General features: G+C 65.2%; 1 protein-coding gene across 7 annotated transcripts in view; it reads left to right on the plus strand.

Annotated features, from left to right (window-relative positions):
• MAD1L1 (mitotic arrest deficient 1 like 1) overlaps positions 1–22,581 on the plus strand; it is a 312,047-nt gene that overhangs the window by 265,081 nt on the left and 24,385 nt on the right. For 6 of the 7 annotated variants that reach the window (XM_060124132.1, XM_060124134.1, XM_060124137.1 and 3 more), the window contains one exon: positions 12,931–13,121. In XM_060124132.1, coding sequence (XP_059980115.1) covers positions 12,931–13,121 — 191 coding nt within the window. Of the gene's footprint in view, positions 1–4,269; positions 5,253–12,930; positions 13,122–22,581 lie in introns of those variants that run through there. The other variant, XM_060124133.1, reaches the window with a different exon arrangement.

Genomic DNA, 22,581 nt, shown 5'->3' on the forward strand with positions numbered 1-22,581 from the left:
GCTGTGGGGGCAGGAGGGAGGTGAGTGGTGGCCCGGGGCTGGGGGAGGGGTGGGCAGGTGGAGCGCAGGGGAATCCTAGGGCAGTGCAGCTGTTCTGTGTGACGTGGTGGTGGTGAGTACATGTGTTACACGTCTGTCCAAACCCATAGGCGGTACAACACCCAGAGTGAGCAGGAATGTCAGCTGTGGACTGGGGTGATCGGTGCTGTCAGGGTAGGTTCATCCGCTGTAACAAATGCGCCCCTTCTGCTGGGATGCCTGTGTGTTGGTTTTGGGGGAATCTTTGTAGCTTCTGCTCAGTTTTGCTGTGAACCTAACGCTCCTCTAATAGTCTCTAAAAGAAAAAAGAAAAAGAAAGAAAACCTAAACTCCCAATCTTCACCTGTTTTACGTGTACGGTTATTTTTAGTAAATGTACCGCGTTGTGCAGCCGTCCCTGCAATCTAACTTTGGAACATTTCCGTCAGCCCAGAAGGACCCCTTTTCCCATTCGCAGTCGGTGTCTGCTCCCCCTGCAGCCGTGTCAACCGCTGACCCGCCTTCTGTCTGTGGGTGGGTCATTTCTGGACACGTCACAGAAAGGGGGTCCCGCAGCACACGGCGTCTGTGTCTGGCCCCACCGCCTGGTCCTCCCTGTCGCTTCATTCCTGCGTGTCATGGGCAGCGCTCCTCTGCATACGTGCGCCGTGCTGTGTGTCCCTAGTCAGCTGGTGCCCACGTTGGTGGTTCCCACTCCTGGGCTGCTGTGAACATTGGGATCCGAGTCTGTGTGTGGTCGTAGGTTGACTTTCCTCTTGGGTGGCGCGGAGTTGCTGGATTCTGTGGTAGATTTGGGTTTAACTCAAACTGTCGCGTGGTCTTCCGAGGTGGCTGTGCCGTTTTGCGTGCCCCACGTGCGTGTCCTGAGCGCTCTGTCCTCCCTAACGTCCGTTCCTCCCCGACTCTGATTAGAGCGTCGTCACGGGTGTGAAGTGGCGTCTCGGGGTGGCCGCGTTTCCCTAGAGACTGGTGGCGCCCCGCGCGTTTTCACGCGCTCAGCAGCCATCTGTGCGTCCTCCCTGGTGAAATGTCTGTGTGAACCTTTGGCCCATTTTCCAACTAGATTGTTTTCTTCTCATCATTTTCTTCATGCTGCCTTTCGATACGCACAGGTTTTTTATTTTGATGAAGCCTGATCTGTCCGTTTCTTCTTCTGTGCTTAGTGCTTTTTTTGCCCTGAGAGATCTTTGCTTCCCCCGAGGCTGTGATCGCCTGCCTTCTCCTAGAGGCTCTTACGTGAAGACCTACGGTCCCATCAGTGAGTTCGCGCACATGTTGTGAGGGGGCAGGGCTCGTCTTCCCACCCGGGTGTCCAGCGGTCGCTTTGAGAATCAGTCGCTGAGCTCAGCTTCGGTCTAGAGTCCCTGCCACGCGGCCCATCTGCTGCGTCTGTGCCAATACCTGCCGCCTTGACGCCGTGAGGCCCCCAACCTCACTGTTCTTTTTGGAGACTGTTTGCATCTCCAGGTACGGTTCTGGGTCGGGGGCCTCCCTTGCTTTTCTTGGACGGTCCAAGCACAGTCCCGCCTCAGGACCTTTGCACTCGCTGTTCCTCCCTGGCTCCCCTTGTGGGTGAGGTGCCCCTGGCTTGTTCGCATGGCTGCCCCTCTGCCGGCTTTCTTGTCCTCCATGGTGCTTACCGCCTTTGGAATACCGCCTGTCTTACTTCTTTACATTGTTTTTATCTGTGTCCCTGGTTGGAATGTAATTTCCATCAGGACTAGGTTTTTACCTATTTGTCCAGACTGTGTCCTCTGAGGCTAGAGTGCTGCCCAGTACACGGGACACCCTGGGGCGACTGGCCGAGCACTGCCGGGTACACGGTGCACCATGGGGTGACCGGCAGCTGTTCCTAAAGTTCTGGTGCCGGGGCTGCTGCCATCATTTGCTGCTGCTGCTGGCTGGGAAAGCACGGCCCCAGAGTCTCAGAGGTCTGGCCGTCCCGAGCCTCCCAGGTCAGCGCCCTACGGCCGCCATGACATGTCGCACACTGCGTGGCTTGAAGCAACACAGACGTGTCATCTGACGGTTCTGGGGTCTGAAGTCTCACTGGGCTAAAACCGACAGGGCTGTGGCCCTCCCAGAGGCTCTGGGGAGAGCCCGTTTCCTGCTGATTCTGGCCCGGGGGGATCTACAGGGGGGCTCCGAAAGCCCTGCCGGCCTTGGGGGTCCCCCGGCAGGGCCTCCCTCCCCCCTCACCTTGCTGTGCTGGATGTTTGCGGGTGCTGGTGAGGCCGGGGCTCTTCGTGGTCGGGGGTGGCCTCTGTAGAGGTGGGAACTGGGCAAAGGTGGAAGGAGAAGACGGGGGGGTGGGCGGGGTGGCTGCATTGGCGGCGTCTTCTGAATTCCGGTGGGGGAGCCACGGGCTGTCACAGGGTTAGTTGTCTGGCAAAGCCCCACGCCCTGCCCCAGGAGCGGAATTCACACAACCTGGCTTCTGGTCCTGGCTCCGCCTCCAAAAGCTGTGTGTCCTCAGGCAAGCCGCTTGATGTCTCTGAGCCTCGGCTTCCTCCTCGGGCAGAGGCTGACCCTGAGCCTGCACCGCCTGCTGCGCTGGGCAGTTGTGAATTATGAAATGGGGCCCTGTGTGCTGGGACACCAGGGCCGCTGTCAGGCCGGAGAGGGGCAGGAGGGCCCCCCTGTCCTTGATGGTGAAGTGTGAACCACCCCGGGGAACCTCCTGCGCCCTCCAGGCCGGGCGTGTGCGTCTGGCACGTTACTTCTTATGGGCAGAGCCCAGGCACTCTTCGTTGATTCACTCCCCATCCCGGACCCTGTCTTCCTGGGAGACGTTCCAGGCCTGGCTCTGCCGGGAAGCCTGCATCCTTGCCCCTCCGGATCCCTCGGGGCTGCCTGCCCTGTCCCCGCGCGCCCCGGCCTCCCCTCCTTCCAGAGCCCACAGCCGAGCAGCTCCCGAGGTCCTCTTCCTTTATCTCCTGCCATCTGAGGAAGTCATCCCGGTTCGGATCTGAGGCCTAGCTGCACACGTTAGCAGGTTTTAATAGACTGCCACATCTCCAAACGAGAGAAAGAGAAGATGTAAAACTCTTGTCTTGCCGAAAGCAGACAGATTGACTCGAAAATGACTCAGTCAATAAAAGATGAGCTCTGAAAAGGTTCCCTCTCTGAGAGGGAGCTCGCCTTTCAGGGAATTAGTTTTGTGTGAGCCCACTGTCAGGAATTAATAATACATGCGGCGCGCAGAGTGGAGAGAGCGCCAGAGCCTCCTGCAGACATGCGTCCCTGTGCTCTGTCCCCGCCCCGAGCCAGCAGGCCGGGGCCCCACGTAGGTTCCTGCTCACCAGAAACCTCCGCCTCTGCCCAGGTAGCCCCTGGCAGCCCCCCTGCAGGGGCACGTGGAAGTTGTCGGCCACGTGTTCAACAGCAGGGTTCTCCGGTTCCGTCTCGGGGTCTGTGATGCACCGTAGCTGTCGTGTGCCTCTCCTCTGGGTGGTTTCTGGCTCCGGCATGTGTGTGAACGTGTGTGGATGTGTGTGCGTGCGCACGTGTGCGTGTGTGAGTACACACGTGTGAGCGTATGAGCGCAGCTTCAGGTGGTTTGCCTTTGACGGCCTGAGCCTCAGTTTCCCCATCCGTGAAGTGGGGACGCACGTGGTGATAGTTTCATAGGGTCATCCCAAAGCCTAAGACCAGCAAGTGCGTGCGGAGTGAGTCACGTCCGCACTGGACGAGCGTCTCCCGTTCCTGCCGCCCAGGCAGCCGTAAGCCGTGCAGCCCAGGTCACCACCCTTGTCGGGGTGCTTCAGTCGGGAGAAATGGGTGGCCAGCACCCAAGCAGGTGCCTAAATAACGTCAGAGGGTAGACGGGGCTCCCCGGGGCCCTGCTGGTGGCCTGGGCAGGAGGCCAACCTTTGTGACCGAGGTGGTGCCCGGTGTTCAGGGCGGTTCCTCACAGCAGTGCTGGCGCTGCCCGGGGGCCGGGCACTGGCCTCCTCTGGGCCTTTCCCCACGTCTGTGCCCCACTCGGGGCTGTTCTGAGTCCAGGTGGGCACCAGGCGGTGACCTTGCCTCCAGGCCCAGCTGGTCCTCCACTCCCGAAAGAGCCAGCGAGGCAGGGGGAGGGGCTGTCCTCTGGGGCCTCAGCTGCTGTGTCTCAGCGGTGGGGGAGGGAGTCTTCTGAGAACGTGGTGTCACATCGGCGCCCGCCTGTCACCGCGGGACTCTCCCACCCCATAATCTGGTGGGCCATAATTGCTGGTGTCTTTTCAGATCGCTTCTGTGCAAGGTGACAAGCTGCTTGCGCGAGTGAGCAGTTAATCACAGAGATCTCCGTCTGAACGCCGGCACCGTGCTTTCCAGGGCGGCCGTCTGCCAGGAGGCCTGGCGGTGGGCACGCGCTGCTCATCTGCATGTAATTCCAGGGCTAGCGTCTCCTCTCTCGTGTGAAACGTGCAATTTCCGGCCCAGCGGGGAACACGGGCTCACGATGGAGAGCCTCTTCTGGGCCGTCTGGCTGCAGGCAGTTCAAACACAGCCGTCCCCTCTGGTGGCAGGAGGCTCTGGCCAGCGGATGTCAGGGTCCTGGGCCCCTGTCACTGAAGCTGGCTGCGGGGGACAATGGTGCCCCGCTGTGCCCTTTCTTGGAAAGGCCTCCTTGCTGAGCGCTGTGCGGGGAGGGGAGCCGGGGACCACGGAGCTGCCCGGCCGGCTGGCCCTGGGCCCCTCGGCGCCTGCCAACCACACAGGCTCCTCTCCTCCCCCCTCCTCTCCCGGAATATGGATCTGGGACGGGAGGCGGCGTCCAGGAGGATGGGCAGGAGGCTCGTGCCACGTCGGGCGGCAGCCCAGCTCTGCTGTGAAGGTGGCCCACCATCTCCTCCCTCTAGGTGGCCAGCCGGGCCAGGGCCCTCACCCAGTCACAGTCCCACAGTGCTGGCTCCCACGGTGGCTAATAAAATTGCATCAGTATTTGATGCCTAATTGTTAAGTACTTAAAAATGTAGAATTGAAATAGTTTAGAAGTTACCAGGCGTGGATAATTCGGCCCCGGCAGCGTGGCCCCGCTCTGGGCCTCAGCAGAACCAGCACTGGTTACTGCCCGCTGGGAGGCCGGGGCTGCCTCCCGAGGGGCCTGCCGGGGGGCCGGCTCCTCCCCAGGGAAGCGAGTGGCCAAGGGCGCCCGAGGCAGCACCAGTGGACGGGCCGCGTGGCTCGGCACAGCGCCTCTTTATCCAGGTCAGCCTGGGCTCCGTGAGAGGGGTCTGCGTCGCCCCGACACTGGTGGGGGTGCTCCCCTCCTGGGGCAGGGCCCCTCCCTGGCCTCTGTTTGCCTGCAGGGACTGACTCCCAAGCACCCCGCTGCTACGTGGGGACACGTTTTGCCCGCCCCCCCTCGCAGCCTTCTCCCACCCCAGCACCCCACGTCCAGCAGCTGTGGGGTCCCGCGCGGCCTCGCTGTCCAGCCCCTGGCTCGGCTCCGCCTGCGTGCCCGTGGTCGCCGCTCTTTCCCCCTCAGCGCCAGCGCCAGCAGCTTGAGGCCCAGCTCGGGACCTGGTCCCACACCCACCATCCTCCAGGGCCCAGAGCTCACCCAGGAACCTGGCCGCACCCCTGCCTTCTCAGTATTCCCACGGCCAGTCTCCAGTTGGGACCCAGCGTTGACCTCAGGAAGACCCGAGGCCCATGGGCCCAGAGTCACCAGCTGGCTCACCTTTGGCGAGGTTGTTGATGTGCTGTTGGCTGCCAGGGTCCCAGGAGAGCAGCAGGGCCGTGGCCTCGGCGCCAAGGTCCAGCAGAGGCAGCAGGAAGCACTGGTCCCAGGGGCGGGCCAGCCTCGGTGTCCCATTACGGCAGCAGTCACTCATCCAGCTTCCTCGTGGACGTGCTGAGGAAACGGGGGCCGCGGAGAACGGGCTTGGTGAGCGTCCGGGAGATGGGCTGCCATCACTCCCACCGCGGCTGCCCCTGCCTGCCGTGCACCGAAGACCCCTTCAGGCTGCGGAGACGGGGTGTGCGTGAACACAGGAGCCAGGGTGCCCGGAGAGCGGAGGGCGGGGGGTCAGAGGCACCCCGACCGCCTTCATGGCCTGGAGCAGAGCCGGGAGCTGGTGGTCCTGGCTCTTGGACGAGCGGACAGCACGCCCCCCGCCAGGCTCCCTGGCCCGCCCCACAGCCTTCCCGCCGGCCGGTCCCAGAGTCCTTCCTCTTGTCCTCAGGCTGGTGTCCTGGGGGCGGACCCGCGTGCGCCACGTTGAGAAGCAGCCGCCGGCTCGGCCTGGGCTCAGGGCTGCTCTTCCTAACGGGGATGCGTTCGTCCTTTTATCGTTTCCTTTAAAAGAACCTGAAAATCTCAGCATTGCCTAAGTGTTTTTTATTCACTTTTCAGAAAGATAAACGACTCTGTCCCGAGTCCCCAGAAGACAACTTCAGAAGCTCCTGTAGCCCCTGATTTCCAGCCTCCTACCAGCGTCACTGCAAGAGCCCAGCCTCGACGGGCAGCGCGCAGGGCCTGGTCCTCAGCCCGCACAAGGCTCAGTTCCCTGTGCCCGTGGCCTGGGCAGGTCCAGCTCCCCCGCTGTGGCATCTGCCCACCACTGGGGGTCCGTTTATGGACGCACCCGGGGAGCCCGGGGGTCCAGTCTCAGCAGCAGCCACTCGGTGACGGTGGGGCCCCCAGGCTGCCTTGGGCTTTCGTCACTCATCGCAGGGACGAAAGCCCTTTTGGAGCCCCTGTGGTCACCACGTGGCTTTGTCGTGACCGTGGTCAGCCGCGGCGAGAACAGGCGTGGGCGGGAGGGGCGGAGGGAGGACACCTGCCTTCCGCCTCGCTGCTGACCTGGGTCGCGAGGAAGCTGACACTGCGGTGGCCTTCCCTCCCTGGCCACCGAGGGGCTGGGAAGGTCCTTTTCATGGTAGTAAAAAGCCAGGTGCTGACTGTGGACTTGGAGTGGGGCAGACGCGGCCCCGCCTGCTCCCCCAGGCCTCGTACCCTGTGTCTGAACGCTGTGTGCACGTGACTCTCGGGTCCTCAGGTGGGCGAGGCGCTAGCTCTCCTGTGCACGTGAGCGTGCACGGCCATACACGTGGACGCGCACACACGCGTGTCCCTGCCTCACTGCACCCTGTGTGGCTGTCTCGCCTTTGGTTAGATCACTGTTCAGCACTTGGGATTCTCTGACCTCGTATGTGTTTCTTACGGCTGGAACGGGTGGCGTCTCGTTCCATGGGCCACATCTCCCATCCGGGGCAGGTGTCGTTTTGTCGTTCTGTCCACGACTTGCTGTCCACCTCATTCTCTCGGTCCTGGTTCTCCCCTTGACGTGTCTGATGCCTCTGGAACCCCCGGCCGAGCCACTCGCTTCCTGGTGCTCAGAACACAGCGGGCCGCCCATCAGCTGTAGGCTTGCGTTCTCGTCCTGGGTTAGGGCTCGTTGGCGTGCTCTGAGCCATCGTCACGCTCTGTCTCTTGAGCCCGGGGAGACGCGGCCTTGGCCTCTGGAGGCTCTTGTGTGGTTTCCTTGATGTTTTCTCTGTCCCGCCTTCTGTAATCTCTTCATGTAAGACCCCTATTAGTTGGATGTTGGAGCTCCCAGAATCTCGTTTCTTCTCTTCTTCGCTGTCTTCCACCTCTGTTTCTGTGTTTGTCTCTGGGAGGCGTCTTCTGCTCTGTCTCTGAGCCCCTCCGCGGACGCCCGCGTGATCCCGACCCCAGCGTGGGGCGGCTCTTCTCTCTTCCGACCAGGTTCCTAATGTTCTGTTTGTCCAGGCTCTTTGATTGTTTACATTAGGAGCTTCCCGCTGCGTCTGGTGACCCCTGGTCTGTTTCTGTGGAGGACGCAGACCACTCTCAGGGGCTCATCCGCGGGACACAGAGGTGCGGCTCCAACCCCCTTCCCAGAAGGGCCGCCGCCCAGCTGCGGGGCGGGCGGGGGTGCTCGGCAGGGAGCTCAGCCGCCAGACCTCCCTATTCCTGCACCCCCGCCAGGCGCAGAGAGATACCCGGCGAGGTCACTCCCTCTGGGCCAGCCCAGCCGTGACGACTGAGGGCAGGGCGGGGGTGTGGGTCAGTGGGGTGTAGGAGGGCGGCCACAGGTGGCTCCGGGCAGTGTCTTGCAGGTTGGCTTCTCAGGAAGCGAGCGTCTGAAAAGGACCTGTGTGCGTGGGGTTGGACTCGGGTCTCCTCCCTGCCGGGGGTTGGGGGGACCTGCCCTGGGGCAGGAGGAGCCGGGGGTGACCCCTCGCACAGACCCTCAGACCCCCGGTTCCTCGGCCGCTCCCACTGCTGTGCTACGGCGCCCCCCAGGGCCACTGACCCGTCTGCCTGCGTCCCCGTCCGCTTCTCATCCTTGGAACGCGTGTCCCCCCTTGTGCACCGCTGGCCCCCCTCCCTCTCACGGTCTTTGCAGGAGGGAGAGGAGGAGGGACACGTGCTCGTGGATAAACACGTGCGTGTCGGGGGCAGGGGCTTGCTCGTGCTTAAACTCCCTCAGGGTCGTCTTCTGGGGTGGGGTGGAGAGTTTGTGGAGAAGCGGCGCCTTCCACACCGCAGGCTCCTTGAGATGCCTGGGGACACGGTCATGGCCAGAGGACCTGGTCCTCCCTGCCGAGCTCGTAGCTGCGGGAGGAGGCGGACGTCGAGCCAAGCGTGTCTTAAAATGCTCTGCTGTGCTACGATGACCGCCAAGGTGGGGCCCACTGGGAACAAGGTGGGAGGCCACACCCCTCCAGGGGCGATGGATGGGGGTTAGGGCCCAGGTGGGAGAGGCCACCCAGGCGCCCGCCGAGGCCCTGAGGCGAGAGCAGGGCGGCGCCTTTGGGGTGCAGCAGCCAGTGCGGGTGGACGTGGAGGGGCAGAGGCCAGGGGCCACGGTGGGGCTGTTAGGCCACAGCTTCCCTTAGGAGCTCAGAGTCCTGTCCAGATGACTTGGGCCTCACGCAGGACAGGCTGGCCCTGGATCCTGGGCAGAGGGCGGAGTGTGAGCCCCGAGAACAGAGTGGCTGGCCTGGGCCGAGGCCCCTCAGAGCTCGGTGGCCGCGGCAGGAGGCCTCGGGCCTGGAGTCTGGCGACCCCGGGTTCCCATCCCAGCTCTACGCTCTCCCACGCCAGCTGCCTTCCCCACGGGGGGCTGGGCCTGCTGCAGCGGCGGGAGGGCGGGGGGCGGTACTTGCTGTACTGTCAGAAACCTCTGGACTCGGACGTGGGTCAGGCCAGCCCGCCAGCAGGGAGCCACGGCCTTGAGGGGTCCCAGAACGGAGGCGCTTGGAGCAGGCGGTGCTGCTGGAGGTCTGTCTGTCCACGGGGCACACGAGCAGGATGGGCTGGCCAGACTGGCGCAGGCCGCCCCGTGGGCACGGCTCAGGCCCCCCGGCAAGGGAGGACTCGGATGAGAGGACCGCTGGGCCTGCCCCTGAGAGCCTCGCCCACCTTTCAGAGCATCTCTGCGGCCGTCTTGTCTGCGTGTGCATCTCAGCCCCTCCCGGGACAAAGCGGGTGTGGTGGGCAGTGCTGGCTGTTGGCTTCGATCCCCTCTGAAGGGTCTCCATCCCAGAGTGTGGGCCAGCGAGCCGGAGTCTCACCGAGCGCAGGGGGAGCTGCTGCCGGGGCTGGGCCGCCCTCGGGACCTGAGAGCGAGAGCAGAGACCTTTTCGCCGCTGCCGCCTCCGCGCCCTGCCCTCAGCCTGCAAACTCATAAGAAGGAAATTGAATGGCTGAGAGGCAGGTGCACTTTCAGTAAAACAGAGGCACAGCCGGGCTCTGCAGAGGCCTGGCGTGGCCGGCTGCCCAGCTGGCTGCCTGCCCCTCGCTGGCTGTGCCCAAGCCCTCGGGTAAACCCGTCTCCAGATTCGGGGCCGGGACCTGGATCTCCGGAGCCGCGAGCCCGTGAACGCGTCTTCCTCCTGGCAGCTCTGCTTTCGGGTGAGGCGGTCTCTCTTACGTAACGGAGTGCAGTTTAGTTTTGAGCTTTCACAGCTGCCTCCTGCAATTCCAGGAGGGTTGGGGTTGATGACGAGGCGGCGTGGGGGTCAGAGCCATGCCAGGGCCTCTCGGACGCGGCTGGAGGAGGCCAGGGGCCTGGGCCAGAGAGCGGACGGCACTGCCCCTTGACCTCCGATCTGTCCCCACCTCCACCACCTCCCTCCTCCCTCCCCAGGGACTTGCAGAGAGCCCCGAGAGGGGCCTGGGAGGGAGAGGGGCCTGTGGGCAGGGGTGGGGGGGGAGGAGGTTCGGCTCAGAGGAGAGACAGCCAGCGGGCTGGAGGACAAGATTCAAAGGGCAGGAGAGGCAAAACAGGGCCCGGCCGAGACTGGGCCGGTCACGGGGGCCTCAGGAACATCTCAGTGCAGACCGGCTCCCTGGGCTGGCGGGGAGGGCAGGGGAGAGGAGGGGAGGGGCCCCTGGCTGGGCCCAGGCGTGAGGCCGTTGGGCCCGGGTGTCTGGTGACCCCGTCCCCGGCACAGCCGAGCGGGCTGGGACGTGCACACGGCGGTGAGGTCTGGGGTGGGTGGCCCCGGAGCTCAGCGGAGCCCTGGCAGCCACTTGTCTGCGGCGCCGGCTCTGTCTGCCCGCGTGTGGCCCTGCCAGGTCAGGTCCAAGGCTGGCCGCCAGCCCTCGATGTGACAGTTGTGACTGTGCCTGCCGGTGGGCGCAGATTGGGGTCACTGCAGGCTCTGGAAGCCTCTGGCCTCTGGGACCGCAGAGGAGCGTCTTGGGGGTGCCCCGCGCAGGCCCCCGTCCCACCAGGGGAAGCCTCAGCTCGCTCTGGGAGAGGCTGAATCAGAGCAACGCCGCTTCCAAGGATGAAGTCCTGTCTTTTCTTATTTAATCCAAACCATTTTGTGAGTCACTCATTCACATGTATGTAAGCGACTGAGCTACGAGGATCGCAGGAGGGCAAGACGCTGACTGTGCCCCAAGTCAGAGTGGCGCTCGTGGTCCCTTCCCTGGACTTGCCTCTGGGCGGGCTTTGCTGGAAGCAGCACCCCTCCTGCCCCACGTGGACCAGGCCACCGGGGCCAGATGCCCTCGGCCTCTGGCAGCCCCTGTGACCTGGAGGAAGCCCCCCGCAAGCCCCACATTCTGGCCCCGCCTCGTGGGCTGTGCGGGCCACGCTCTGCCGGCACGCGGCAGATGCGCAGAGCATGGTCCCCGAGCGCGGCAGGGGGCACGTCTCCCCCGAGCGGGGAGGCCCCGTAGGAGTCTGTGAGCTGCGGAACAGACGGCCTTTTATGCCTGAGGGCAGAGGGGACGCTCCCTTCTCCAAGATCGGGCTGCATTTATGACCAAACTTTAATTTTTCCCATTGGGCCCCTGAGAGGTACTCAAGGCAGCGCCGTCTGACACGGGGACACGTCACCGCACGCGCTCGGTCAGTGAGTTTTTCCTCCTGCTGACGCGTCCATCCTAGGTGGTCTGGCTGAGAGACAAGGGAAGAACGTGGGGTCAGAGCTGCCCGTTACCCTTTTGATCTCATAGTCTGATTACTCGATCGATCAAAGGCTCCACGCCCGCGTCCCCAACGGAGAGGCCCTCAGCTCCGGAACGAGAGTGTCCGCAGGGCCGCTGGGCCGGGTGATGGATGGGGGCAGTCCGGGCAGGGCAGGCGGCAGGCAGGCGGCCAGCCAGAAACACAGGTGCCGTGAAGAGGCTGCAGGGCGCAGTGCTAGCATCAGAGCTGGGGGGCGGCCGACAGCGGGCTGCCCACAGGGCTGCAGGCTGTGGAGACAGGACCTGGGATGTGTGCGCAAAACCCTGGCACGTTACAGAGTGTGTGAGAGGTTAGGGTGGTAATGTTGTCGGGAGTTTGGTCCTGGGGGCAGACAGCCCTACCTCCGCCGTGGATCGGCGGCCAAGCCGCCAGTCGCTTGTGTCCATGCTTGTGAGGCGGGAGAGACCCTGCACCCGCCTCGCAGCCACGTGGCGGCAGCAGAGCGTGTTGGGGCCTGTCGGGTAGCCCCCCGACAGCCCCCCGCCCCAATCCTCAGCCTCCGGCCCTGTGGCGTCCAGCTTGATTGTCTAGAACGGGGCGGGGGGGGGTCTCTCTTTCCTGGAACGCAGGCTCCCTGCAGGTGACCCTGACTGCATCTGCTCGTCTTAAACCAGCACGAGACACGCTGGGTCCTGCGGGTCAGCGTGAGGAGGGAGGACGGTTGTCCCCACCACAGGGCGGGAAGGGCAGGACTCACACCAGGCTGACGGCTCGAGGCCTGGGCTTTTCCACACCCCCTGGGCAGCTCCAGATGGGACCACCAGGAAGCACCTGGCCTCGGAGGCAACTCGTGTGCGCTGAGCGGAGCCGCCTCGCTAATTCACGGGGGAATGAATCAGGGTTTAATTACTGGGAAAGCACCTTGGGTGGAGGATTTGTGGGAATTGCTACGTGCCTTCCCGATGGCTTCACACAGCTGGTTTCTCCCCGCGCGGCTGTACACCTGGCAGGGGCAGCAAACGGGCCTGAGGGTCTCTGTCCTGAGCCACCCAGTTAGAACAGGGCTGGGGCGTAAAGGATGGTGGGCCCAGGGGTGCCCTCGCAGACCCCACCACCCAGGGAGCCTGTCTTCTCCCAGCGGTCTGGGCTCTGGGCGGGCAGTGGGGACCACATCTCAGATGACCTCTGCTCTCTCAGCCCCCCGCCCCGCCGCCTCTCAGCTGGCTTGGACACCCAGCCCTGGCAGGGCTTCGGCTGCATACGGGGAAGCGTTTGTCGGCTCGTCTGGTTGGTGCGGGCAGACCCAGGGCTGCAGTCTCGGATGAGGGTCCCCATCTGTGCCCCTGCCTGGAGGAGAGGGGTGAGCCCGGGCTGCTTCCCGGCTCGTCCTCCCCGTCAGGAGCCGCCTGCGGCTTCCTCGCCCCTCAGCCGGCGCCCTCTGCCCCTCTGCGTCTGTCCTTCCGACACTGGCTGGGGAGCTGACTGCCTCTCTCGTCCCCCTCAGAGCTGAAGAAGCAGGTGGAGAGCGCGGAGCTGAAGAACCAGAGGCTGAAGGAGGTCTTCCAGACCAAGATCCAGGAGTTCCGGAAGGTGTGCTACACACTGACGGGCTACCAGGTGGACATCACCACAGAGAACCAGTACCGGCTGACCTCCATGTACGCCGAGCACAAGACCGACTGCCTCATCTTCAAGGTAGGAGGCACTGCACACAGCCGTGCGCACAGGACGCCGACGTCCCCCCGACGGGCAGCCAGCCTCCCCGAGCTTGGCACCGCAGCCCTGACCCCCGCAGGAATCGTCCGCCCCCAGGCCCCTCACGGCCCTCCTCCTCGGCGTTGGCCCCGTCCCTTGGGGGCAGCAGGGCGGGGGCTCCAGAGTCAGCAGTGCCCGCGGGAGGGCTGAGTAACGGGGTGAAAGTCAGGATCGGGCCAGGGAGGCGCCCCTGGTGCTGCCAGGCGTGCAGCCGGACGGCGGCGGACAGGCCGAGGGAGAAGAGCTGCCAGACCTGTGCCGCTCCCGCGGCCAAGGGCCGTCAGGCTGGGGGGTCCCTGCTGGCGGGAACTCTCAGCAGATCACTGGCATCTCTACTTGCTGGTCCCCGAGGGCACTGAGTCCCAGACGGGAAGCACCTTGCCCACAGCTGCTGCCTGCCCACCGGCTCAGGGCAGGTGCAGAGGGTGAGCTGAGGACGGGGAGCAGCCGGAGAGAAGGTCCACAGCGCAGACCGGCTGCGCCATGCAGGGTGCCCGCGGCCCGCGGGGGAGGGGAGGTGCGCTGAGCCGCCTCGGCCTGCGGCAGCTGTGACCCCCTTGGCCAGCTCACTGGACTCTGGGGGACTCAGGGCCCTTCCCACCCTGGCCCCGGGGCTCAGAAGGGCTTCCCTGGAGAGCCGAGCCTCCGTGGAAGGGTCTTGGGTGAGCTGGCGGGAGCAGAGGCCGGCCCCGCGCTGCCTCCCAGCTCTGCCACCTGAGGCTGGCGCACAGTTCCCGCGGCCGCGGACCGGGCTGGGGAAGGATCTCAGGTCACGGCGGTTGACTTTATTTTCCCAAAGGTGATTTTCCAGGCAGGAGGAGGGTTGAAGGCAGAGTTAGAAATAGCTGCGTTGTTGCAGGTGAGGGCCCTCAGGTGTGTGCCGGGGTGATGGAGGGCTTGGGCTCAGCCCCCGGGCTCTGCTCGGGGGGCTGCGGCCCGGCCCCTGCTGCCGCGGGGGTGGGAGCTGCCTGCCGGTGCCGTTCCGTTCAAGGGGAGGCAGGAGCTCAGCTCCAGCTTCTTCCCGCAGGGCCCGGCCCCCTTCCTACCTGCTCCCCCGAGGAGTGGGGCTGGAGCCTTCAGAGCGTTCCTGGAAGGATTGTCCCGCGTGCGCTGGCAGCCAGGACGCCTGTTGAGCTGAGCAGGTGGTTGGGAGCTCCCAGAAGCTCCACGTGTGGGCAGGCCGTGTTCACGGCCTTGCTTCTCCTCCCTGCCGTCCTGCCTGCTGTGGTTCACAGGAATTTTCCTCCCCTCCCCTCTAAAGCCCCGGGGACGGAGAGCGCCCCATGGCCAGAAGGAGGAGACTGACCGTAAGAACGGCCACAGGGCACAGCTCTGAGCCTGCGGTGCCCGGCGGGCAGTCGGGTTTGCCGGCCGCCCCTCTCCTCCCTGCCTGGCCTTCGTCGGGGCCCGGCCTAACCCAGGGCCTTGCAGGATTGGACTCGGGCGACAGGCAAGATGCCGGACACAGATTCTAGAACATGTCACACCGAGCTCGTGGCCGGCGTGGCCACTGTGCCTGTCTTAACTGCTGAGCCGGAGCTTCCAAATCTGTAAACCGGGGATGCGGTGACGTCCTCCTGCGGGGACACACAGAAACCCGTAACGCTGTGAATGCACGGTGTGGCCGGGCCACCACCCGGCTCCTCGCCAGTCCTAGATTTACTCGCCCCAGTCTCCCGAGGCCCGAGCCTGGCTCGGCTCCCGCCGCAGTGAGGGCTGCGGGCACGGAGGCCGGGCTTCGGTGTCCCCGTCGGGGAATGGGCACATGCCTTCCCCACGGGGCTGGTCCTGTGGGTCGTGGCCCCGGCGAGGTCTGGCTCGTGTGAGGGCGCCGGTGCCCCTGGGGCCCTGCTGTGCCTTACGCTGACCTGCGGCTCTGAGCACTGTCCGGGCCCTGCCGACCGCTGGTGTTCAGGGACGGGCACTTTCTCCGCTCACTGCCCAGAGCCGTAACCGGTGCAGACGTGGCACTGAGTCAGGAGGTCCCCAAGGCTGGAGCTCCTTCCCGTGGGCACCGTCACCCAGAGTCAGGGCCGTGAGTCCAGAGAGGCCCAGGCGGGGCCCTGCTCTCTGGGACACCGACGGGACCGGGGCCCAGGGACCTGGGCGGGAGGTGACCCCTTCCCCGTGTGCGTGCACCCGCCCATGTGGAGGGGAGGCGGGGAGAGGAGCTGGGTCCCTGGGCCCTCCACGAGGGGGCGTGCCTTTGTTAGAAGTAATGAACCAGTGCTCGTGTGTTATGACCGTAGAGTCCGTGGTTCACCTCACGTGTCGTACAGTTCTGTGGCTTTTGACAAATGCGACTGTCAACGTCCCACGGAACACTTGCACGCCCTGAACACCCCAGCTCCGTGGTCGCTCGCTGTCTCCGTGGTTTTGCCTTTTCCAGAACGTGGAGGCACACAGTCTGTGGCCTGCTCAGCCCGGCTTCCTTACTTAGTGATTCGCACTTGAGGCGCCTCCAGGGTCTTCTCTTGACTCGATGACTGACTTCATTTTCGCTGAGTAATCTTCCACTGTCTGCGTGGACCACAGTTCATCTGTACCTCGCCTGCTGAAGGACACCTTGGTCGTTTCCAGGTGTTTCTGCGTGGACCGCGGTTCATCTGTACCTCGCCTGCTGAAGGACGCCTTGCTCGTTTCCAGGTGTTATTAGCAGTTACGGGTATAGCTGCTACAGACAGCTTTAGAAACTTTTCTGGCCACTTAAACACGCAAGCTCGTTCTTAGCTCGCAGGCGGTGCAGAAGCAGGCCGGGAGCTGGATGCGGCCCGCCGCCTGGGCGTTCCCGCCCCGGACACGCTGCTTCTCCACTCAGTGCCCCTTCCCTCCGACCCTTACAGCCCAGCTTGGGCGCGGCCTCCCGGAGAAACAGAAGCCGCCCTGGGTCCCTTCGTCCTCCCAGCCTGGCCCCGATGAGAGCCCATCCTCGGGGCCAGGCCACTCCCAACACCTGCCAGGGAGCTGGTCTAGTTCGGGGCCTGGCCCCGGGTCCGGATTGGGCGGCAGGTTCACGAGGGGATTGGGCGGTGGTTCACGAGGGCCCAGGAGCAGGGCGCAGGGTGAGCGTGAGGCCGGAGAGCTGCCCCGGTGGCCCCTCGTCACATTCTGCTGGGCGGTGCGTCTGCTCCTCCGTGCGGCCGCCTCAGGGCCTGGCCCTCAGCCCCCTCCGCATCTGGTGTGGCCCAGGACTGGCAGTGGTCAGTGTCTGCCGCATGGAGATGACTTTTGGGGCATGGCTGTGAGGACGCCCCGTCAGGTCGTGGGACGGCGCTGGACTCTGGGCCAGAGCCACGGAGCTGTGGCACCTTCACGTGGCTTCATCCGTGTGCCGCCAAGGGCGTGTGGACGTGTGTGTAGGGGACCCGGCGCTCAGACACGTGCACCTTCCCCATCTGCCTCTGTCCGGTTGTGCCCGGGTCAGTGCACCTCCTGGGGGGCCCCACGGGCACCTGCTCCTGAGAAATCAAAATGCAGGTTTGGGGGAGCGCCGAGGGGTGGAGTCCCCAAGCGGCTTTCCAAGGCTGCGAAGTACAGGTGGTAGGGAGGCGGCTGGGAGGGTCCCAACCCCCCAGGAGCCGGGCAGCCGCCAGGCCATGTGTCAGCCCCACCCATCTCGCACCCAGAGCTTTCCCCTCACGGCCAGACCGGCAGGGATCCTGATCCCGCCGTCTGGGATCTTTGCCTGCCCCCCGGGGCCCCGCGAGGTGCTGGCCTGAGACAGAGGGGACTGGGGCCCACACAGACCCGAGGCCCTGCCCCTCACAACATCCTCCAGCACATCCCTGCTTGCTGGGCCCTGAGGATGGGCAGAGCCGGCTCCGTCCCAAAGTCGTCCAGGTGTCAGGGGACAGAGGCTCAGGCTGAGGCCCCCCGTGGCCCTGCTGCCCGCCCTGGAAGGGGCCAGGTGTGCAGGCTCCCTTGAGCGTCCCCGCCTCCCCTTATTCAGGCGGGCCATGCCAGGGGCAAGTGGACACAGGCCACCTCTGCTGCCTCTGGACGTGGGCGTGAGCCCCCAGCCGCCTGCCCCTTCCTTTTGAAGCGGTTGGGAAGGAGCAGAGTGCGTGTTTGCGGGCCTGCCCTCACCACGCAGGGAGCAGACCCCTTCCGCCATCCTGGCTTACGGGGCCCCGCACCCCGTGGGCCCTGCCCTGGCACCGGGCACTGGGACAAAGCCGGGCCCTCAGCGTCCTGCCTGCTGGACACGGGCCACCAGCCTCCTGAGCTCCCGGGACAGGGCGGGAGGGCCGAGAGGGGCAGCCCCATGGAGGTGACATCAGGAGGAAGGGAAACTGGGGTGCGGCGGAGGCGACGGGCCTCCCAGGTGTCTTCGGCCCTGACCCGTGCCTCCCTGGAGAGGGTCGCCCGGTCCCCGGGGGCAGGGCGGGAGAACGGACCAGGCAGAAGCTGGAGCCGTGGGACTGGCGACCACGCGGCCTGGCCCAGGTGCCCGGCGCAGGGCTGGGGCCGGAGCAGGTCAGCGGGAGGGGCGCCTCAGAGCTGCCGTGGCGACAGCTCTTGCCTAGAGGTGGGAGGTCGCAGGGGCTCAGAGGAGCAGGGACGCCTCACGGCCCCCGGGCTCCCCTCGGCAGGTGCTGACCTGGACCCCGCCCCCCACGCCAGGCCTCTGGACACCGTCGCGGCCGTGCGTCACTGGGGCTCCTCCTCGTCCGGGGACACCTGGCCTCTGCCCAGTGCTCACAGCCGCAGGCTGGGACTTGGAGGCTGGCGTCATGCTGCACGGCAGAGAGTTGGGACAGCGGCTCACCGGGGCGAGCTGAGAGCAGAGGGCCTGTGACGGGGCACCGTGGCCCCGGCCTCTCCGCGGCTGAGCGGGGCCGACCAGCCGGGTCCGGGCGGCGAGCAGGTGGCAGGCAGCCCCTCGTGGAGCTGGCGCAGGGACTGGCCCCTGGGGCCGGTTCCCTGGCAGGTGGCTTCCTGGAGACTTCATCCACAGGCTGGGGCCTTCGTATCGGGAGAGGGGCTGGTCCGAAGCCGGGACCCCACCTCGCTGAGGCTGGGCAGGGAGGTCCTTCCCCCTCTCCGTTCTGCCGTCTGTCCCAAGACCCGGGCATGGAGTGCGTGGTTTGACGGAGGTCAGGCACCGGGAGCAGTGACTGATGCAGTGGCCCCCCCCCACCATCTGTGCACGAGCGCCGAGATGACCCCGGGAAGGAGGTGGGAGGAGGCTGGCTCCGCAGGCACTGGTGTCCCCACAAGGACGTCGGCCCCAGTGGCTCAGACCTGGTGGACCCCAAGCCGGCGGGGGGCCTGGCCCTGGCCACTCCGACCCCCGGGCCACTCCCTGGGGTGCTCTAGGATCTGGTGGCATCTTGTAACTGAATACAGTTCACCTGTGATGGGGCCAAGGCGCCGGCAGGTGAGATGCAGGTGTGGGTGACTTCCGGGCCGCCCGGGGCTGGGTGTTGGCTGGGCTCCCAGCCCCACGCTGCCCCTGGTGGGCGCCGAGGCAGAGGCTTGGGTCTGGGGGCGGGTGGGCTCCAGCCAGCAGGCAGGCGAGCGGGACAGGTGGCCCTCCCGTGCCCAGCGGCTGCTGGCAGGTCTGCTCGCTGAGCAGAGCCGTGTCCCTCAGCTCTCCCCCCGGCCCACCAGCCCCACCCCAGGGTGGAGACGGCCAGCAGAGTCAAGCCAACCCTGGGCTTAAATCCCAGCAGCGCCTCGGCCGAGGGCCCTGGTCTCCCCGGAGGTGCCCGTGAGGGGCCAGGCTTGCAGTGCCGGTGGCCGGCGGCCCCGGGCCAGCTCCTGGGCCGGGAGGTGGCGGGTGTTTGGCTGTAGCCCTGCCCGCGTCAGGCCTGGGGTGCGGTCTCGCCCAGCCTCCCCACCCTCCGTGGTTCACCTCCGTGTTCAGAGAACAATCAGGCCTCCAGGTGCCCAGACTACCTGGTCTCCCCGTCACCTTGTGGACGAGGAGGCAGACCTCCTGGGAGGGCCGTGGCCCCGGTCACTCCACGCCGAGCGTCCAGGAGCTCGAGTTGGAGTGTCTGTTCCGAGTTGGCTGAGGGACAGGGAAAGCGGGGTTTGCTTCGTCTTCTTTTGTCTTCGAAGCGGAAGCGCTGGCCGTCGGGGCCCTCGGCCGCTGCCTTGTCATCCGCGCGTAGACCCGACCTGACTGTGACCCGGGTCGTGCAGGGGCCCTTCCCACCCAGCTCAGCCCGGGGGCCGGCCTGGGTGCCGTCCCCTCCTGGGCTGCAGTGAGCAGGCGCAGTCAGCCTCCAGGCCCCCGGCCGCTGAGGAGCTGGATGGCGGCCCCCAGGCTCAGAAAGCCCTGGGGCTCCCTGGGAGGAGGGCCGATAGCCCGCTGGTCTTGATGTGGTTTTCCCGCTGCCCACGCGGCGTGGTTCATGGACCAAACCTCTGCTCCGACCTGGGGCCCGTCACGGGCCGCTTAGGAACCGTGTCCCCTTCGACAGGCCTGGCAGGAGGGCGCAGGGCCTCGCAGCGGCCCAGCTCTGGTCTCCGCGCCGCCGGCCAGTGCCGCTGTGCGGTCAGCCGGGGCCTGGCTCAGAGAGGACGGCGAGCCGGCCCCGCCAGGAAGTGGGGGGCTGAGAGCTTGCGCCGGGGGGCCGGCCGGGCAGACGCTGTCCTTTCTCCTTGGCTTTCTCCCCTGCCAGGTGGTCGGGACCGTTCACGGGCTCCTGTCTGAAGGAGCCGACTTGTGGGGCCTCCAGGCTCCTGCTGTGACAATGAGCTCCAAGTAGACGCTGTAATTTGAACTTGCCTGTCTTGGCTCCGCTGAATTTCAAGTGTGTTGCTCAGAACGCGTGCTGACTTGCGAGCCTCGCGGATCTGGCTGGGCAGGCGTTGCAGTGTCTCAGGAGGGGCACACAGTGTGCTCTGGCCACGGCCCATCTGCCTGGACACACCTGCCTCCTGGGAGGAGGGTGAGAGCCAGGGCTCGGCCTTATCCGGAGGGCCCCCCAGCAGAGCTGCCGCTTTTGCCGGGCCCTTCTGTGGATGGGGGTGGGCTTGTGGGGGGGCCTGGAGTTAGGTTTGAGAGCTGTGGGGGTCCCAGGGCACGGCCCTCAGCACAGGGCAAGGAGAGGCCTGCGCTCTAGAGCCCGCGAGCCACAACTACTGAGCCTGCATGCCACAACTACTGAAGCCTGTGCGCCTAGAGTCCGTGCTCCGCAACAAGAGAAGCGACCTCAATGAGAAGCCCGTGCACCGCAACAAAGAGTAGTCCCTGCTCGCCGCAACTAGAGGAAGCCCACGCGCAGCAATGAAGACCCAACGCAGCCAAAGATAAATAAATAAATTAATCAAAAAAAAAAAAAAGTATCGGCCAACTTGGCGTAGAGGGAGTGCTGCGTTCGGGCTCGCTGGAGGCGGTCGAGAGGAGGCTGACCTGGGTTGGACTACATGACAGCGTCTCCCCAGGAAAATGAACCGTTTCCTTCCTGTGTCCCTGGGCCCCTGGCAGTGTGAGGCAGCACAGTGCAGTGGAAGAGCTGGTTTCAATTCCATCATCTTGTGCAAAGGCCCTGTGGTCCAGGAGGCCTGGGCAGCCTCAGGACTGAAGCCAGGCCATGGGGCTGAACCCCAGGGTTGCAGAGGAGCCTGGTCTAAGGGAAGGCGGGTGAGGGCCACGGCCTGGGAGTTTCGGCAGCGTTGGCCCTTTGTCCCAAGAGCGGTGCAAACTCATTCGGGAGTTTTTAAGGAAAGGGAGTCAAGGGCTTGATTTGACATTCAGAAGTGAATGTGGGGAGGTAGTGAGTGGAGCACGCAGTCCGTGAGCCTTGCTCTGGCCCTGCGGTTGCAGCAGCAAACCCTCTTCCAGACGGTCCTAGTGGGGGCGGGGAGGGTTGTATGCACGGGGAGGGCGTCCAGCAAGCCTGAGGAGCTATCAGACCCCAAGGGCCCCGAGCAGGCCTGGGGCCCGCGTCGCCCTCCTCACTGCCCCCACTCACCTGTCAGCCAGACACAAGCTCACGGGTACGTGCAGCTTCCTAGTTACGGAAGCAGCTGTAGAAGATCTGTCAGGCTCAGGAGTGCAGGGAACGCCGTCGGTCTCACGCGCGGGTCCCGGGCAGAGGTCACAGCCCCTCGCCTTCTCGGAAGTGCCGTGGCCGCGGGGGAGGAAGATGTGGGCTTTTCCAAGGCAAGACCACGTGATGGGCACTGCTGTGTGGGTCGGTTTGGGCCGCCGTAGACCACGCCACAGACCAGCGGTCTGGAGCCTGGACGTCCGAGCCCGGTGCCGTCGGGTCATTCCAGGCTCGCAGATGGCCACCTTCTCTGTGTGTCCTCACGTGGATTCATTGTGCACGCACTGAGAGGCGGCGGGGGTGGGGGGCAGAGAGCCCTCTGTGTTTCCTCTTCTCGTAAGGACGCCAGTCCTCTTGGATCAGGGCCCCACCCTGATGGCCTCGTTTTACCTTCGTTACCTCATTAAGGGCCCTGTCTCCAGATACAGTCGCTTGGCTGGGGGGGCCCTCAACACATGAATTTGGAGGAATGCGGTCCAGCCCGTAACTGTATGCAGCATCTCCCTTGTTTCGTCAGTGTGTATTCGATGGTCACGCAAGTCAGTACACGTCTGTAAAGCTGGTGACCTTGATTCTCTAGGCCTGGAGAGATCGGAGCCTGAAGGGGAGACCCACCGCCCCGTGGGCGGAGGGGTAGCAAAGGTCAGCCCGGTGTTTGCTGAGCCTGGGCCTCTCATTGGGCTTTAGTGACCCCCTCAAACTAGAAACCTTTCAGCAGCAGGGGGCCCCACCCAGGAGCGCCCCCTAGCCCCGCCCCAGAGAGCCGGTTGCCTCCTCGTCCTCGAAGATGACCCCCAGGGGGCTTTGCCCGAATCCTTCACACGCACCAGACCCTCAGCCAGTTCCTGCACCCCCCCTTGCATCCCCCGTCAGCCCATCGCCCCGCCCATTCCCTCCAGACGCCAGGCCTCACCTCGTCCCCACCCACACCCCCGCCTCACCCAGAACTTGGCTCAAGAGACCCTCAGACCAACTCCTTCCCCAGGCCCAGGGCCGTCATCCTTCCCTGGTCACAGGGACACCTGATTCGGGGCCATCAGCCTGGAGAGGGCCCACCAGCACCAGCTCACAGGCGCCTCTGCCAGCCCGTAAGGACCCCGGGGCTGGCGCCGTCCGCTGCGAGACTGGACCCCGGTCCCGAGGCCCTAGAGGGTCACTGGGTGCCGCCATTCCAGCTCATGGAACCACCAAGCCCCGAGCGCAGGACCCCCTGTGCTTCCCTGGGGTTGGGCCTCTGCCTCCGAGCCGAAGCCGGGGGCTGGGCCAGGCGCAGGCAGGAGCGCTGCCGTGAGACGGAGCCTTCGCTGGCCTCGCGTGGCGGTCAGTGTGGGTGCCGAGTCTCCAGGGCAGCCGGTCCGATGAGCGTGCAAACTTCATTAGTTCACGTCAAAGTT

The sequence above is a fragment of the Lagenorhynchus albirostris genome, chromosome 15 (assembly GCF_949774975.1).
Source record: "Lagenorhynchus albirostris chromosome 15, mLagAlb1.1, whole genome shotgun sequence".
In the NCBI taxonomy this organism is placed as follows: Eukaryota; Metazoa; Chordata; class Mammalia; order Artiodactyla; family Delphinidae; genus Lagenorhynchus; species Lagenorhynchus albirostris.